The following is a 17,914-nucleotide window of genomic DNA, read 5'->3' on the forward strand; positions in this document are numbered from 1 at the left end:
AATATGTTTCAACTGTCTCTACACACATGAACAACTACAATATCTTTCAACTGTCTCTACACACATGAACATACCCAGAACTACAATATGTTTCAACTGTCTCTACACACATGAACAACTACAATATGTTTCAACCATCTCTACACACATGAACGTACCCAGAACAACTACAATATGTACATCCTTAACATGCTATAAGTCACCATCCAGGACCTATATAAAATGCTGTGTCATTCTATCAAACTCCGGAAAGACCATCAAAGTCATAGACTGTGTTCTCTGCTACCACACGGCGGTAAGTGGTACCGGAGCACCAAGTCTGGGTCCAAAAGGCTCCTTAACAGCTCCTACCCCGAAGCCATCAGACTCCTGAACACCTAATCAAATGCCCCCCCCTCCATTTGTTTTGTACACTGCTGCTACTCACTGTTTATTATCTTTACACAGTCACTCCACCCCTACCTTTCATTTCACCCTTTATTTAACCAGGTAGGCTAGTTGAAACTACAGTAGGTTTTCAACTGTACCTACATGTACAAATGACCTCAACTAACTTGTACCCCTGCACACTGACTCTGTACCGGTACCCCCTGTATATAGCCTCCACATTGACTCTGTACTGGAACCCCCTGTATATAGCCTCCACATTGACTCTGTACTGGAACCCCCTGTATATAGCCTCCACATTGACTCTGTACCGGTACCCCCCTGTATATAGCCTCCACACTGACTCTGTACTGGAACCCCCTGTATATAGCCTCCACATTGACTCTGTACCGGTACCCCCTGTATATAGCCTCCACACTGACTCTGTACCAGTACCCCCTGTATATAGCCTCCACATTGACTCTGTACCGGTACCCCCTGTATATAGCCTCCACATTGACTATGTACCGGTACCCCCTGTATATAGACTCGTTATTGTTATTTTATTGTGTTCATTTTTTATAAATGTTTAACTTTAGTTTATTTGATAAATATTTTCTTAATTCTTCTTGAACTGTTAACTGTTGGTTAAGGGCTTGTAAACTAAGCATTTCACTGTATATTCGACATGTGACAAACAAAGTTACATACAAATTGCAGGCAGTTTTGGATCTTGCACCTGTCAAAATAATTACATCATCTCTGGCTGGCAGAGACTGGAGCGACCCAACTAACATCTCTGGCTGGCAGAGACTGGAGCGACCCGACTAACATCTCTGGCTGACAGAGACTGGAGCGACCCGACTAACATCTCTGGCTGACAGAGACTGGAGCGACCCGACCAACATCTCTGGCTGACAGAGACTGGAGCGACCCGACTAACATCTCTGGCTGGCAGAGACTGGAGCGACCCGACTAACATCTCTGGCTGGCAGAGACTGGAGCGACCCCGAACAACATCTCTGGCTGACAGAGACTGGAGCGACCCGATCAACATCTCTGGCTGACAGAGACTGGAGCGACCCGACTAACATCTCTGGCTGACAGAGACTGGAGCGACCCGACCAACATCTCTGGCTGACAGAGACTGGAGCGACCCGACTAACATCTCTGGCTGGCAGAGACTGGAGCGACCCGACTAACATCTCTGGCTGGCAGAGACTGGAGCGACCCGACCAACATCTCTGGCTGGCAGAGACTGGAGCGACCCGAACAACATCTCTGGCTGGCAGAGACAGGAGCTACCCGACCAACATCTTTGGCTGGCAGAGACTGGAGCGACCCCACCAACATTTCTGGCTGGCTGGACCCATATTGTTTTACATAGAGAGAGAGAGAGAGAGAGAGATGCTGCGGCAGCTTCTACTAACAGAGAGGTTTAACACACAACAAGGCCCACATACATCCTCATTACCATTATACTGAAGAACAACAAGCTATCTGACAGACACACACCACAGTCACAGACACACATCACAGTCACAGATACACGCCACAGTCACAGATCACAGTCACAGATACACATCACAGTCACAGATACAGATCACAGTCACAGATACAGATCACAGTCACAGATACACATCACAGTCACAGATACACGCCACAGTCACAGATACACATCACAGTCACAGATACACATCACAGTCACAGATACACATCACAGTCACAGATACACAACACAGTCACAGATACACAACACAGTCACAGATACACATCACAGTCACAAATACACATCACAGTCACAGATACACAACACAGTCACAGTTACACATCACAGTCACAAATACACATCACACCTACAGATAGCAGAATGATGTATGCAACAGCTCCACCCTGCAGCATTCTCTGCCATACCTCTACCTCTCTCTCTCTACCTCTCTCCAACAGGAACTCAAACAAGCGTATGATTAGAGTTAGACCAACCTTAAAACCATGATCCAGTTTGTGACGTGAACGCTGTCTGTCTGTCTGCTCCCTTGCTTGCCTTAGCTGGGGAACTGTGCTAGAATCGCCATTTTCTGCTATGAGCTGTGGCACATTCTCCTAAACGAACACAGTCTTCTGCATGTCTATCTCTCTAGTGTCTCTACCGTACAGCCAGTTCTGCTTCCCTGAGTCACAGCCCTCATCTCTCTCTCTCTCGCTCTCTCTGATAATGGAGTATAAAGATGGGAGGCTGCCTGCATGCAATCCCTGACTAACTAGCCTCCCCATACAGCAGCACCCACAATCCCTGAAATAACACAGGGCAGAGAGAGGATAATGATTCATCACAAAAAGGGAGGAGGCACAAAGAGGAGAGAGGGAAAATCCAGTTGATATGAAGGAAGAGCAGGATTGTGATGCTTACCGTGAACACACAGCCCTCCCTGGTGGAGAGAGGAAACCAGGCAGCCGGTAGGAGACAGGAAGCAGAGGAGGAGGAGGAGGAGACGGAGGAGGAGGAGGAGGAGGAGGAGGAGGAAGCGGAGGAGGAGGAGGGGGCAGAGGAGGAGGAGGGGGCAGAGGAGGAGGAGGATGCGTGGGTGTGTGTATGCTGCGTGCCTAGCCAGTGATGCTCTGTGTTGTATGCTGTGTGCTGTGAGCTGTGAGCTTGGCTCCCCTTCTGGGGGATGTGTTGAATGCCAGTCTCTGCCTGCCTCCATGCAGCCTCCGTCAGGCTCCTGCCCAGCTCCAGACACCCCCTAGCTTCCGTCAGGCTCTAGCCCAGCTCCAGACACCCCCTGGCCCCTGCAGGCTCTTGCCCAGCTCCAGACACCCCCTGGCCCCTGCAGGCTCTAGCCCAGCTCCAGACACCCCCTGGCCTCCGTCAGGCTCTAGCCCAACTCCAGACACCCCCTTGGCCTCCGTGAGACTCTAGCCCAGCTCTAGAACACCCCCTTGGCCTCCGTCAGGCTCTAGCCCAGCTCCAGACACCCCTTGGCCCCTGTAGGCTCTAGCCCAGCTCCAGACACCCCTCTGCAGGGTCTAGCTCAGCTCCAGACACCCCTGGCCTACGTCAGGCTCTAGCCCAGCTCCAGACACCCCCTTGGTCTCCGTCAGGCTCTAGCCCAGCTCCAGACACACCCTTGGACTCCGTCAGGCTCTAGCCCAGCTCCAGACACCCCCTTGGCCTCCGTCAGGCTCTAGCCCAGCTCCAGACACCCCCTTGGTCTCCATCAGGCTCTAGCCCAGCTCCAGACATCCCCCTTGTCTCCGTCAGGCTCTAGCCCAGCTCCAGACACCCCCTTGGCCTCCGTCAGGCTCTAGCCCAGCTCCAGACACCTCCTGGCCTACGTCAGGCTCTAGCCCAGCTCCAGACACCCCCTTGTTCTCCATCAGGCTCCATCCCAGCTCCAGACATCCCCCTGGTCTCCGTCAGGCTCTAGCCCAGCTCCAGACATCCCCCTGGTCTCCGTCAGGCTCTAGCCCAGCTCCAAACACCCCCTGGCCCCTGCAGGGTCAGAGCAGCTCCATTCCTCCACAGCACACAGACACGTCACTACAGAGAGAGAACAAACACCACCATGTTAACATATGTTTCCCATGCCAATAAAGCCCTTTAAATTGAATTGAGAGAGAGGAGAGACGGGGACCCATCAGGAGCAACATGGGTGTTCATTTATTTATAGTATTACAATGATGAGGAATCGTTTTTACATCTCAACATAAAGAGCTACTTTGACCAGAGATGTCAGTGATTTCAGGCTGTTATATGTGGCCAGGGTGTATTCAGCCAGGCCTGTGGTATTATCTGTCTGCATCTCTTATCTGATAGAGGACACAGGGGAGGGAGGGTGCCGTTGTGATGGAATACTGATAGAGGTTACAGGGGAGGGAGGGTGTCGTTGTGATGGAATACTGATGGAGGTTACAGGGGAGGGAGGGTGCCGTTGTGATGGAATACTGATGGAGGTTACAGGGGAGGGAGGGTGCCGTTGTGATGGAATACTGATGGAGGTTACAGGGGAGGGAGGGTGCCGTTGTGATGGAATACTGATGGAGGATACAGGGGAGGGAGGGTGTCGTTGTGATGGAATACTGATGGAGGTTACAGGGGAGGGAGGGTGTCATTGTGATGGAATACTGATGGAGGATACAGGGGAGGGAGGGTGTCATTGTGATGGAATACTGATGGAGGTTACAGGGGAGGGAGGGTGTCATTGTGATGGAATACTGATTTGGATGCAGGGGAGGGAGGGGTGTCATTGTGATGGAATACTGATGGAGGTTACAGGGGAGGGAGGGTGTCATTGTGATGGAATACTGATAGAGGTTACAGGGGAGGGAGGGTGTCATTGTGATGGAATACTGATAGAGGTTACAGGGGAGGGAGGGTGTCATTGTGATGGAATACTGATAGAGGTTACAGGGGAGGGAGGGTGTCATTGTGATGGAATACTGATGGAGGATACAGGGGAGGGAGGGTGTCATTGTGATGGAATACTGATGGAGGATACAGGGGAGGGAGGGTGTCATTGTGATGGAATACTGATAGAGGTTACAGGGGAGGGAGGGTGTCATTGTGATGGAATACTGATGGAGGTTACAGGGGAGGGAGGGTGTCATTGTGATGGAATACTGATAGAGGTTACAGGGGAGGGAGGGTGTCATTGTGATGGAATACTGATGGAGGTTACAGGGGAGGGAGGGGTGTCATTGTGATGGAATACTGATGGAGGATACAGGGGAGGGAGGGTGTCATTGTGATGGAATACTGATAGAGGTTACAGGGGAGGGAGGGTGTCATTGTGATGGAATACTGATGGAGGTTACAGGGGAGGGAGGGTGTCATTGTGATGGAATACTGATGGAGGATACAGGGGAGGGAGGGTGTCATTGTGATGGAATACTGATTTGGATGCAGGGGAGGGAGGGTTGTCATTGTGATGGAATACTGATGGAGGATACAGGGGAGGGAGGGTGTCATTGTGATGGAATACTGATGGAAGATACAGGGGAGGGAGGGTGTCATTGTGATGGAATACTGATTTGGATGCAGGGGAGGGAGGGTGTCATTGTGATGGAATACTGATGGAGGATACAGGGGAGGGAGGGTGTCATTGTGATGGAATACTGATGGAGGATACAGGGGGAGGGTGCTGGAATACTCAGTCCTCAGCAGGACAAACTGATCCTGCAGATGGCGTCAGAGAACACATTCTCAGATCAGTCTGATTAGCTGGATGAGATATTTCTCACAAACGCATGACTGAATTCACAACTCTATATGGACACCACAAGTAGTAAACTTTAAGTAGAAGTTAGCTTGTGAGAGCTGTTGTGGAGTCTGTAAGAGCTGTCGTGGTATATCTAGAAGCCATAGGCTACCCCGAGGACAAAGTAGAGAACATTAGTTTTAGACGCATACATTATCACAGACACTGTCAGTGCATTCATCACTCTAACAGTCTTGGATGGTCTGGAAAAGGTCAACAGGTGAAGGCTGTTTCTTCATGTGTTGCAGCCTAACTTTATGGATGGAAGAAACGCCTGCCAGTGTTGTCAGACATACCGAATGTTTCCTAGAAAGCTCATGCATTCCGGTATTATGATACAATAACAGCAATCACATCAGGCTATTTATGCCTAAATACGCACGCTCGTGTTTGTTTACATGTAGCTCTACTGCGTCTAGTACTTTCTGGACCAATCACATGAAGCGTTAATTTCGGTCAACAGCCCAGAGAGTTGCTTCACACAGGAAAACGTTTAATCTGGCAACGTTTTGCAATAGAAACCGTTTACCGTTTACTCTAAACCAAACGGAAGCAAATGCACAAAGCAAACGGAACGAACGGGGAGGGATTTACCTGAATTTGTCCAATAGAAACTCCTTTACAAAACGTTTCGCAACGGAATTCGACTAATGAATACACCAGTGATAAGGGACCAGATTTGATATTCATGGTGCAAACCCGTGTAGGCCACACAGCTGGCCAAGTTTAGTCACATGCTTGTTGTTATTGTTCTGGTAGCCTAGTGCTTTCCTGAATGGTCTGCACTCGATCTAAACCTTTCTCCCAATTCAGAGGCATCAGAATAACATTGTCTACATTCGGATTTGTAATTACAGGATTCTTCCAAATATTTAGGACGTTTGACTCTGAACGATCGCGACGCAAAGGGGGAGTCAATCAAATACGCATTGCGTCCTTTATTTACCAACATGACGGAAGACAAAGAAAGTGTCATCGAGGAAAATTTGCAGGGTAAGTTAATTGTTGTCTCGTAGTCTATAATGGCATGTTGCATAATGTGAAAACAACGGACCATATGATCGCAGTATATTCAGGATGCCATGCTGTCTTCATGAGACATGTAGCCTACGTCATTGTACATCATATTGTTATGGTTTAAACAGTGTTGCGCCGAGGAGACACAGATATTAGTTTTTTTGCTACATTGTATCACAACAATGTTTCTTCAGCGGTGGTAGTAATTCCGCGGCCATGTAAACATTCCTGGTGTTGCCTGTCTGTCCTACATTAGACAGATCAGACAGTAGGATAGGTAACGTTGGGCTATAGGGCAGGCCTAGAATAACATTGACAGCTAGCTGATGTAAAGTCGATATTGACTTTAGCGCAGTGTTCTGAATGACGTATTCTCAATGCTGTAATGATGCTATGTTTGGCATTGTTCAATGCAGCTACGATAAGAAACACAACAAACCAGATGATTCTGCCCATCCACCTGTTGTGTGCTTCTCCGTTATGTAATAAAGGGGAGTGGCTGAACACGTCGCTTTCCTATTGGATAGCCAGCCTATAAAGGGGAGGGGCTGAACACGACGCTTTCCTATTGGATAGCCAGCCTATAAAGTGGAAGGGGGGATTGAACATTTCGCTTTCCTATTGGATACACACAGGAAGGAAAATGTGGGCAGAGGACAGAGACCATTGAGCAATAAGGGGGGCACGTACTGTCATGGGCACTGAGCAGGTGCTATTTAAAGAACAAAACATTTATGTGCCACGCTATCTAGGCTAAACACACCTCCTCAACCACTCCCACAGCACACGCAGGCTGTTAATACCTGCTTTATGACTGGCCTATTATCAACTATGTCTCAATGTTCTGCACCATTTTGTCATGTTTATGTTTTCTTCTTTAAGGTTCCTGGGTGGAGCTGCACTTTAACAATGGCAACAGTGGTGGCTCACCAGCACATGGGGCTGCTGGTGTGGAGGAAGAGCAGGTACCAGGCTCTGCCACTGAGCTACCAGGCCCTGCCACTGAGCTACCAGGCTCTGCCACTGAGCTACCAGGCTCTGCCACTGAGCTACCAGGCTCTGCCACTGAGCTACCAGGCTCTGGGTTAGGTGCCTCTGCCTCAGTCCATGGTGGAGACCTGATGGCTGGGTCTACCCCTGCGTCGGTCCTGCCTCTCTCTGCCTCTACCCAGGGAGGTGACCTGATTCCTGGGTCAGGGTCTGCGTCTGGCTCAGTCCAGGGAGGGGTGGACTTGGAGAAGATGTTGTTAGACGCCCAGCACGAGTCAGGAAGAAGCAGCTCCAGGGGCAGTGTTCCCTGTGACAGGTGTCTCTCCACTCACCAATCACATGCCATATAGACCATCACATGACCGATCAGGACAAAATGTTGGATTTGTTTTATACTGATTAGCTATCTGAACACAAAGGACTAAGAGATAAGAGACACTGTCATTCACTAGAGTTATAGCACAGTAGGTACTCTAGTGACCTCTGACCTCCTATCCACCATCTGCATGAGTGCCTCTGTACATTCTAGATCAGATTTAATAGATGAAGCTTGTCATGATGGAAACACAAGAGATCTGTCAAGAGGGCTCTTCCCCAATGCTTATGTAGTCTCTCTCTTCCGCTGTGTCTCCCCCCCCCCCCCCCACTCAGTCCTCCGAGACCCCAGACTCCTTTGCTCCGCCGTGGCTCAGAAGTGCACAGCTCAGGAGAGAAGAACAGCTCACAGGTTTGGAGCCCTTATCCAGGGACACCATAGAGATTAAATATAAAATCATTCTAGTAAACTCTGTGTGGGGCACTAATCTCTAAGTGGTTGGTGAGGCACAGCAGGGTGGTTTCAAGGGTTAGAAAACAAAAACAAAACAAAAAAAGTTATAACCTAATATTTCTAATTCTAAAATATATTGTTTTTACATTCCTAGTTTTTCCACTCAGAGGTTGAGAGCAGAGCAGAAGAGCAGTTTTTCCACTCAGAGGTTGAGAGCAGAGCAGAAGAGCAGTTTTTCCACTCAGAGGTTGAGAGCAGAGCAGAAGAGCAGTTTTTCCCCATTGTAACAAATTAACAAATAAAGTCGTTTAAAAAATATTTTTTATATTCTGTTCCAGTCTGAAGAAGACTACCTAGAACGGAGACGTGAAGTGGAGAACCTGATGAAGAAGAATGCAGACTGGATCTGGGACTGGTCCAGTAGACCTGAGAACATTCAACGCAAGTTAGTAACCCCCCTCAATATATTCCCCTCAGTATCCCAGACAGACGGGTCATATCTATTATATGTGTTTTCAATTCAGTTCTGCTCAGCCCAGTTTGTAATATAGAAAACAATAGAATATCATTGAATTGAATACAACTTATATATAATTCTACGCTATTATAGAATGATATAGAACAGAACTTGATATTCCTTTCTACCCAAACCACTTCCAGGGACATTGTAATGTGCTCTCTTGTCTTTTGGGTGCAGGGGGTTTGTTCTGAAGCATCCCCAAACCACTTCCAGGGACATTGTAATGTGCTCTTTTGTCTTTTGGGTGCACAGAGTTTGTTCTGAAGCATCCCAAACCACTTCCAGGCACATTGTAATGTGCTCTCTTGTATTTTGGATGCAGGGAGTTTGTTCTGAAGCATCCCAAACGTATCAACCCTCTCAGCATCAGAAACACCAGCGTCATGAAGAACGGAGGGATCTTCTCTGCAGAGTTCCTCAAACTTTTCCTTCCTTCTCTGCTCATATCCCACGTACTGGCCATCGGTCTGGGGTGAGTTATGATTTTAAAAACATTTAGAAAATAAAAGCTAATTATGGAGAATGTATTATTTGTAAAGGGTAAAAGAGCAGAACGTGAAATAGGTCTCTTGTGTGTTTGTATGGGATATAATCTGCACTCTGTAGAGAGATTATAGTAACACAAATCTAGTTTGGTGATCAGTATACTATTTTGTCTCATCTCCACCATAGATACCAGGGGCAGCAGGTAGTCTAATGGTTAGAGTGTAGAGGCGGCAGGGTAGTCTAGTGGTTAGAGTGTAGAGGCACAGGTAGTCTAATGGTTAGAGGCGAGCCAGCAACCGGTGGCCAGTTCGAATCCCGGGTCTGATGGGAAGAATCTGTTGGGAAGTGAGCTGGCAACCGGTGGGGGGGTTGTTGGTATCAGGTCCTAGATGCCATTGCGCCCTTGACCAATAATGTGATCTTAATCTAAGTAGAATTAGAAGGCTATACTACAGTATTTTTATATTACAGTATTTTTTATCATCAACTATATCTACACACACACAGACACACACACACACACACAGTTGACTAGAGCTGCATTCTAGCAGATGTGTGTTTTAGCTGTGCTGCTAAGGCCCGAGATCAGATGTCTTACGTTTTCTGGTCGCAGCTCACTGTGGGAAGAATGGAATAGTTGATCCACTTCAGTCACCAGAGTTTGAGCTGTGAGCCTTTAAGGCACTGTGTATACGGAGGGAGAATGTCAATCTCTCCTGGCTCAAAGTTGAGGAGAGTTTGACTGCATCACTATTGGTCTTTGTGCGAGGTGTTGAAGGTACAGAACTGTCTGTTTAAGCAGTTGGCTCACAGTTCAGACACTCATCGGCACAACACAAGACATGCAACCAGAGATTTCTTCACAGTTCAGACACTCATCGATGCAACCAGAGATCTCTTCACAGTTCAGACACTCATCGATGCAACCAGAGATCTCTTCACAGTTCAGACACTCATCGGTGCAACCAGAGATCTCTTCACAGTTCAGACACTCATCGGTGCAACCAGAGATCTCTTCAGAGTTCAGACACTCATCGGTGCAACCAGAGATCTCTTCAGAGTTCAGACACTCATCGGTGCAACCAGAGATCTCTTCAGAGTTCAGACACTCATCAGTACAACTTAAGACATGCAACCAGAGATCTCTTCACAGTTCAGACACTCATCGGTACAACTTAAGACATGCAACCAGAGATCTCTTCACAGTTCAGACACTCATCGGTACAACTTAAGACATGCAACCAGAGATCTCTTCACAGTTCAGACACTCATCGATGCAACCAGAGATCTCTTCACAGTTCAGACACTCATCGGTTCAACACAAGACATGCAACCAGAGATCTCTTCACAGTTCAGACACTCATCGGTTCAACACAAGACATGCAACCAGAGATCTCTTCACAGTTCAGACACTCATCTGTACAACAAGACATGCAGCCAGAGATCTCTTCAACAGTCCCCAACACACAGTATTAAATAGAGTCATGACTACATGGAACTCTGTCACCCAATATTTATTTAACCTTTATTTAAGTCAGTTAAGATCAAATTCGTATTTACAATGATGGCCTAGGAACAGTGGGTTAACTGCCTTGTTCAGGGGCAGAACAACCAATATATATATATTTTTTTACCTTGTCAGCTCAGAGATTCGATCTAGCAACCTTTCGGTTACTGGCCCAATGCGCTTAACCACTAGGCTACCTGCTCTAACCACTAGGCTACCTGCTCTAACCACTAGGCTACCTGCTCTAACCACTAGGCTACCTGCTCTAACCACTAGGCTACCTGCTCTAACCACTAGGCTACCTGCTCTAACCACTAGGCTACCTGCTCTAACCACTAGGCTATCTGCTCTAACCACTAGGCTACCTGGCTCTAACCACTAGGCTACCTGGCTCTAACCACTAGGCTACTTGGCTCTAACCACTAGGCTACCTGCTCTAACCACTAGGCTACCTGCTCTAACCACTAGGCTACCTGCTCTAACCACTAGGCTACCTGCTCTAACCACTAGGCTACCTGCTCTAACCACTAGGCTACCTGCTCTAACCACTAGGCTACCTGCTCTAACCACTAGGCTACCTGCTCTAACCACTAGGCTACCTGCTCTAACCACTAGGCTACCTGCTCTAACCACTAGGCTACCTGCTCTAACCACTAGGCTACCTGCTCTAACCACTAGGCTACCTGCTCTAACTAGGCTACCTGCTCTAACCACTAGGCTACCTGCTCTAACCACTAGGCTACCTGCTCTAACCACTAGGCTACCTGCTCTAACCACTAGGCTACCTGCTCTAACCACTAGGCTACCTGCTCTAACCACTAGGCTACCTGCTCTAACCACTAGGCTACCTGCTCTAACTAGGCTACCTGCTCTAACCACTAGGCTACCTGCTCTAACCACTAGGCTACCTGCTCTAACCACTAGGCTACCTGCCGCAGGTAACTCAAGCTGGCAATAAAACCAGGTTCATGAACCAGATGAAATAACACCTTGCTGTGAAGAGACAGGCATTTATTTATTTTTTATTATTATAATTTTTAGTTGTTGTTGAATTTTACCCCTTTTTCTCCCCAATTTCGTGGTATCCAATTGTTTAGTAGCTACTATCTTGTCTCTTCGCTACAACTCCCGTACGGGCTCGGGAGAGACGAAGGTCGAAAGTCATGCGTCCTCCGATACACAACCCAACCAAGCTGCACTGCTTCTTAAAACAGCGCCATCCAACCCGGAAGCCAGCCGCACCAAGGAAACGGAGGAAACACAGTGCACCTGGCAACCTTGGTTAGCGCGCACTGCGCCTGGCCCGCCACAGGGGCCACTGGTGCGCGATGAGACAAGGATTTCCCTACCGGCCAAACCCTCCCTAACCCGGACGACGCTAAGCCAATTGTACGTCGCCCCACGGACCTCCCGGTCGTAGCCGGTTACGACAGAGCCTGAGCGTGAACCCAGATTCTCTGGTGGCACAGCTGGCGCTGCAGTACAGCACCCTTAACCACTGCGCCACCCGGGAGGCCCGAGACAGGCATTTTAATGCATTTTGCATTGTTTTATGTATGTGATACGTGGTTGGGGATACAACTGTGATACAGTTGATGTCGGAGGTTTACATACACTTAGGTTGGAGTCATTAAAACTTATGTTTCAACCACTCCACTAATTTCTTGTTAACAAACTATAGTTTGAGTCGGTTAGAACATATACCTTGTGCATGACATGTCATTTTTCCAAAAATGGTTTACAAACAGATGATTTCAAAAATTCCAGAAAATGTCATGGCTTTAGAAGCTTCTGATAGGCTAATTGACATAATTTGAGTCAATTGGAGGTGTACCTGTGGATTTATTTCAAGGCCTACCTTCAAACTCAGTGCCTCTTTGCTTGACATCATGGGACAATCAAAAGAAATCAGCCAATACCTCAGAAAAAAATTATAGACCTCCACAAGTCTGGCTCATCCTTGGGAGCAATTTCCAAATGCCTGAAGGTACCACGTTCATCTGTACAAACAATACTACGCAAGTATAAACACCATGGGACCACGCAGCCGTCATACCGCTCAGGAAGGAGATGCATTCTGTCTCCTAGAGATGAACGTACTTTGGTGCGAAAAGTGTAAATAAATCCCAGAACAACAGCAAAGGACCTTGTGAAGATGCTGGAGGAAACAGGTACAAAAGTAAAATGAGTCCTATATTGACATAACCTGAAAGGCTGCTCAGCTAGGAAGAAGCCACTGCTCCAAAACTGCCATAAAAAAGCCAGACTACGGTTTGCAACTGCACATGGGGACAAAGATCGTACTTTTTGGAGAAATGTCCTCTGGTCTGATGAAACAAAATAGAACTGTTTGGCCATAATGACCATCGTTATGTTCAGAGGAAAAAGGGAGGCTTGCAAGCTAAAGAACACCATCCCAACCATAAAGCATGGGGGTGGCAGCATCATGTTGTGGGGGTGCTTTGCTGCAGGAGGGCCTGGTGCACTTCACAAAATAGATGGCATCATGGGGGAGGAAAATTACGTGGATATATTGAAGCAACATCGCCAGACGTCAGTCAGGAAGTTAAAGCTTGGTTTCAAATGGGTCTTCCAAATGGACAATGACCCCAAGCATACTTCCAAAGTTGTGGCAAAATGGCTTAAGGACAACAAAGTCAAGGTATTGGAGTGGCCATCACAAAGCCCTGACCTCAATCCTATAGAACATTTGTGGGCAGAACTGAAAAAGCGTGTGCAAGAAAGGAGGCCTACAAACCTGACTCAGTTACACCAGTTCTGTTAGGAGGAATGGGCCAAAATTCACCCAACTTGTTGTGGGAAGCTTGTGGAAGGCTACTCGAAACGTTTGACCCAAGTTAAACAATGTCAAGGCAATGCTACCAAATACTAATTGAGTGTATGTAAACTTCTGACCTACTGGGAATGTGATGAAAGAAATAAAAGCTGAAATAAATAATTCTGTCTACTATTATTCTGACATTTCACATTCTTAATATAAAGTGGTGATTCTAACTGAACTAAAACAGGGAATTTGTACTGGGATTAAATGTCAGGAATTGAGAAAAGCGGAGTTTAAATGTATTTGGCTAAGGTGTATGTAAACTTCCGACTTCAACTGTATGTGGTTGGGATATGACTGCGATACATGGTTGGTGATACAACTGTGATGCCTGGTTGTGTCACCTGGCTATCTTGAGATGGATGCTCTAGATGTGGGTCTCTCTGGATGGGAACGTCTGCTAAATGACTACACTGTAATGTAGTGCTGTGGGTCTCTCTGGATGGGAACGTCTGCTAAATGACTACACTGTAATGTAGTGCTGTGGGTCTCTCTGGATGGGAACGTCTGCTAAATGACTACACTGTAATGTAGTGCTGTGGGTCTCTCTGGATGGGAACGTCTGCTAAATGACTACACTGTAATGTAGTGCTGTGGGTCTCTCTGGATGGGAACGTCTGCTAAATGACTACACTGTAATGTAGTGCTGTGGGTCTCTCTGGATGGGAACGTCTGCTAAATGACTACACTGTAATGTAGTGCTGTGGGTCTCTCTGGATGGGAACGTCTGCTAAAAGACTACACTGTAATGTAGTGCTGTGGGTCTCTCTGGATGGGAACGTCTGCTAAATGACTACACTGTAATGTAGTGCTGTGGGTCTCTCTGGATGGGAACGTCTGCTAAATGACTACACTGTAATGTAGTGCTGTGGGTCTCTCTGGATGGGAACGTCTGCTAAATGACTACACTGTAATGTAGTGCTGTGGGTCTCTCTGGATGGGAACGTCTGCTAAATGACTACACTGTAATGTAGTGCTGTGGGTCTCTCTGGATGGGAACGTCTGCTAAATGACTACACTGTAATGTAGTGCTGTGGGTCTCTCTGGATGGGAACGTCTGCTAAATGACTACACTGTAATGTAGTGCTGTGGGTCTCTCTGGATGGGAACGTCTGCTAAATGACTACACTGTAATGTAGTGCTGTGGGTCTCTCTGGATGGGAACGTCTGCTAAATGACTACACTGTAATGTAGTGCTGTGGGTCTCTCTGGATGGGAACGTCTGCTAAATGACTACACTGTAATGTAGTGCTGTGGGTCTCTCTGGATGGGAACGTCTGCTAAATGACTACACTGTAATGTAGTGCTGTGGGTCTCTCTGGATGGGAACGTCTGCTAAATGACTACACTGTAATGTAGTGCTGTGGGTCTCTCTGGATGGGAACGTCTGCTAAATGACTACACTGTAATGTAGTGCTGTGGGTCTCTCTGGATGGGAACGTCTGCTAAATGACTACACTGTAATGTAGTGCTGTGGGTCTCTCTGGATGGGAACGTCTGCTAAATGACTACACTGTATTGTAGTGCTGTGTTTTTTAAGTGTTGTCTCCTGTTTGGACCCCAGGAAGAGCAGCCCCTGCCTCACCCGCAGCCCATTGGGTGATCCTCGTAAATAATATAATACAATACACTGGGGACTGTAGAGTGAAACATCTGAAGAATGCCTTGCTGATTTTCAAGAAACTCTAACCGACAAAAATAAGTGAAAAAATAATAAATAAACTTAGCATGTTTACCAAGTTGCACAAAATAAAACGGACAACATATGTACAGAACTATACTAGTATGTTGATGTTCTTTCCCCTCTGTCCTCAGGGTGTACATTGGGAGACGTCTAACTACCTCAGTGACCAGTACCTTCTAAAGGGGACACTCCGCTGGACTGGAACAGCATGTTTTTTTGGCACCAACACCGTTACCTTCCACTGCTGCTAGCTTTGAAGTGGCGCTTATTAGATACAGATAGGCAACATCTGTCATGTGTCCCCGAACTCCACTCAATATGATGACTCAAAATGGCACCCTATTCCCTACATAATGCACTACTTTTGACCAGTTCCCATAGGACTCTGATCAAAAGTAGTGCACTATATAGGGTATAGGGTTCCATTTAGATACAGATAGGCAACATCTGTCATGTGTCCCCCAACTCCACAGATGGCTCAAAATGGCACCCAATTCCCTACATAGTGCACTACTTTTGACCAGTTCCCATAGGACTCTGATCAAAAGTAGTGCACTATATAGGGTTCCATTTGGGACACACTTTTTGTTTTCCCCTGGCGGTGAGCAGTCCACCCTGCCTGTATCTGTATTGTACCCCTGTGAATACTGTTGGCTTTTCCCTTAGTTCCCAGAGCTGCTTTTTAAATAACCCTGCTCCACTGGAAAGTAGAACCCGGTGTTCCTCCTCCATCTCACTGGACGATCTCTGGGTAGGGGGGCCATCTTATAATCAACCTTTTAAGAGCCATTGTTGTCAAACGGCTAGCTAGCTAGCGTTCACTGTCAGTCATTTTCAAGACATTTTATCTTGCTCCGAGTTGAGACATTTTTTGTAGTAGAAGACTTTTGAGGTAATGATATTACAGTAAGAAGGTGATGATACAGAAAAGCACTGTGAATTTCTCAGCGTTGAGATATGCACGGTGAAGAAAAGGGAGTGGGTCAGACAAGAAAGCTGGACGTTGTATTTTAGCGAGATGTTGCTTGTTTTATCAGAATGTCCTTGGTTTGGGAAAAGGGATCAAGACATTCAACCAAAATGTTATTTCTGACCCAGATCCTTCTCATGGATCATGAAGGGCTTTAATAATAAAACAAGGTTTCAGGAGAAATTAAAAAGGTTTGAAATAGATAAACCTTGAAAGTGTTTGAGGAAGTAATGGAGAATCAATGTAATGGAGCATCTTCCATTAGATCCCAGATTAGGTCGAACAGGAACGTCAGGGTTTTGGTTCTGTCGGCACCTTTCAGTTTATTGGTGTTATTTTTCACTCAGGGTTGTTTTCTGTGACAACAAGGTGTCCCATTCACTGATTATGCATGTGTATGGGTAGAATTGTACGTTGTGTACATTAGATGTGGCACTATGTAAACCGAGCGTGTTTTATGGTCAGTGGCATGTTAATGGTCTACGTGACCATTTGAAATAAACAAAAACAGCTTTTCTACCACTACTGCATAAGACCACACATCTCCATATAAAATATTCTAGGGGAAAATATAGACTTTCACACTTGTAATTATGAGGGAATTTAGAAATCTTTTATTTTGCCTTACTTATACTTCACTCCTAATTAAATACGAAATCTCAGTATCCAGAATGCTTCAGTATTTTTTTGTTCTAAGAATGAAGAGAGCAACAGAGGCTTTCCGAGTTATGCCTTGAAGAGGCATTACCAATCTGTTTTTGCATGTCTTGTAGAGCTGGTCAACATGTCAAGTGTATATGTGATTTTGAAAAACTGTTTTGTAAGAACAGTTGGAATTGTATCTGAGAAATAAAATGGATCATAAAAATATCCACCTCTGTGCTCGTTTCTGGAAAACCGTACAAGGAAAACGTAATTATCCTAAATATCAGTCAATACATTTTCCTAAAATTGCCTTTTTCCCAACATTCATACCAAATGGATATTTCAAACGTGTCCCCCTACCATGCCAACAAGTAAACTCTAACTCCCATCACAAATAACCAAAACAGATGAATACATTTCCACAATGTTAGCATTATAACACAAGGAACATGGTCATTCAACAGAAGACTGTAATTCCCCCCGACTAGTTCCTGATTTAAAGAGCATCGCAACGATACCATGTTGTACTTTTAAAGCTTAGAATATTCTTTCAGTGATTTCAGACCAATGTATATTGCTGGGTGATTATTTTATACTGGGTGTACAATAACAAGTACCCTGGTTTCTTCATGGAGGTCCCGGTTCCTCCGGAGTTGACTGAACGACTGCTGGCCAGCTTAAGTCTGGAGGAAGGCAGGGCACTCAGCAGTTGTTGGGACTCTCTGGTCGAGTTCCTGCCCGACAACATTGCAGACACATGCCAGATTTTTACAACGCCTGGATAGGTATTTAACATATCGGCTAACCACATATATAGCAATTTGTTGCCCTACTGCACAGTCGATGACGTGGCAAGCAAC

General features: G+C 46.4%; 2 protein-coding genes across 2 annotated transcripts in view; one reads left to right on the plus strand and one right to left on the minus strand.

Moving 5' to 3' along the window:
• Positions 1 to 2,480, minus strand: part of LOC116359714 (janus kinase and microtubule-interacting protein 3-like) — an 83,560-nt gene extending 81,080 nt beyond the window's left edge. Inside the window, exon 1 of the mRNA XM_031813056.1 lies at positions 2,350 to 2,480. The gene's annotated coding sequence lies outside the window, so the exon portion shown is untranslated. The remainder of the gene's footprint in view (positions 1 to 2,349) is intronic.
• Positions 2,481 to 5,669: 3,189 nt separating this feature from the next.
• LOC116359729 (BCL2/adenovirus E1B 19 kDa protein-interacting protein 3) lies at positions 5,670 to 17,279 on the plus strand. Its single transcript, XM_031813101.1, has 6 exons — positions 5,670 to 6,617; positions 7,524 to 7,947; positions 8,283 to 8,358; positions 8,739 to 8,845; positions 9,243 to 9,392; positions 15,571 to 17,279. Exons 1-6 carry the CDS (start codon positions 6,575 to 6,577, stop codon positions 15,617 to 15,619), a joined length of 849 nt encoding a protein of 282 aa, XP_031668961.1. The 5' UTR covers positions 5,670 to 6,574; the 3' UTR covers positions 15,620 to 17,279.
• The last annotated feature ends 635 nt before the right edge of the window (positions 17,280 to 17,914 follow it).

The sequence above is a fragment of the Oncorhynchus kisutch genome, unplaced genomic scaffold, assembly GCF_002021735.2.
Source record: "Oncorhynchus kisutch isolate 150728-3 unplaced genomic scaffold, Okis_V2 Okis04b-Okis11a_hom, whole genome shotgun sequence".
In the NCBI taxonomy this organism is placed as follows: Eukaryota; Metazoa; Chordata; class Actinopteri; order Salmoniformes; family Salmonidae; genus Oncorhynchus; species Oncorhynchus kisutch.

Excerpts from the sequence above, each read along its gene's own strand:
- LOC116359729 (XM_031813101.1), top strand. The coding sequence starts at position 6,575 with ATGACGGAAGACAAAGAAAGTGTCATCGAGGAAAATTTGCAGG. Across the intron at positions 8,359-8,738 it reads GAGAGAAGAACAGCTCACAG|TCTGAAGAAGACTACCTAGA; the intron begins GTTTGGAGCCCT and ends ATTCTGTTCCAG. Across the intron at positions 8,846-9,242 it reads CCTGAGAACATTCAACGCAA|GGAGTTTGTTCTGAAGCATC; the intron begins GTTAGTAACCCC and ends TTTTGGATGCAG.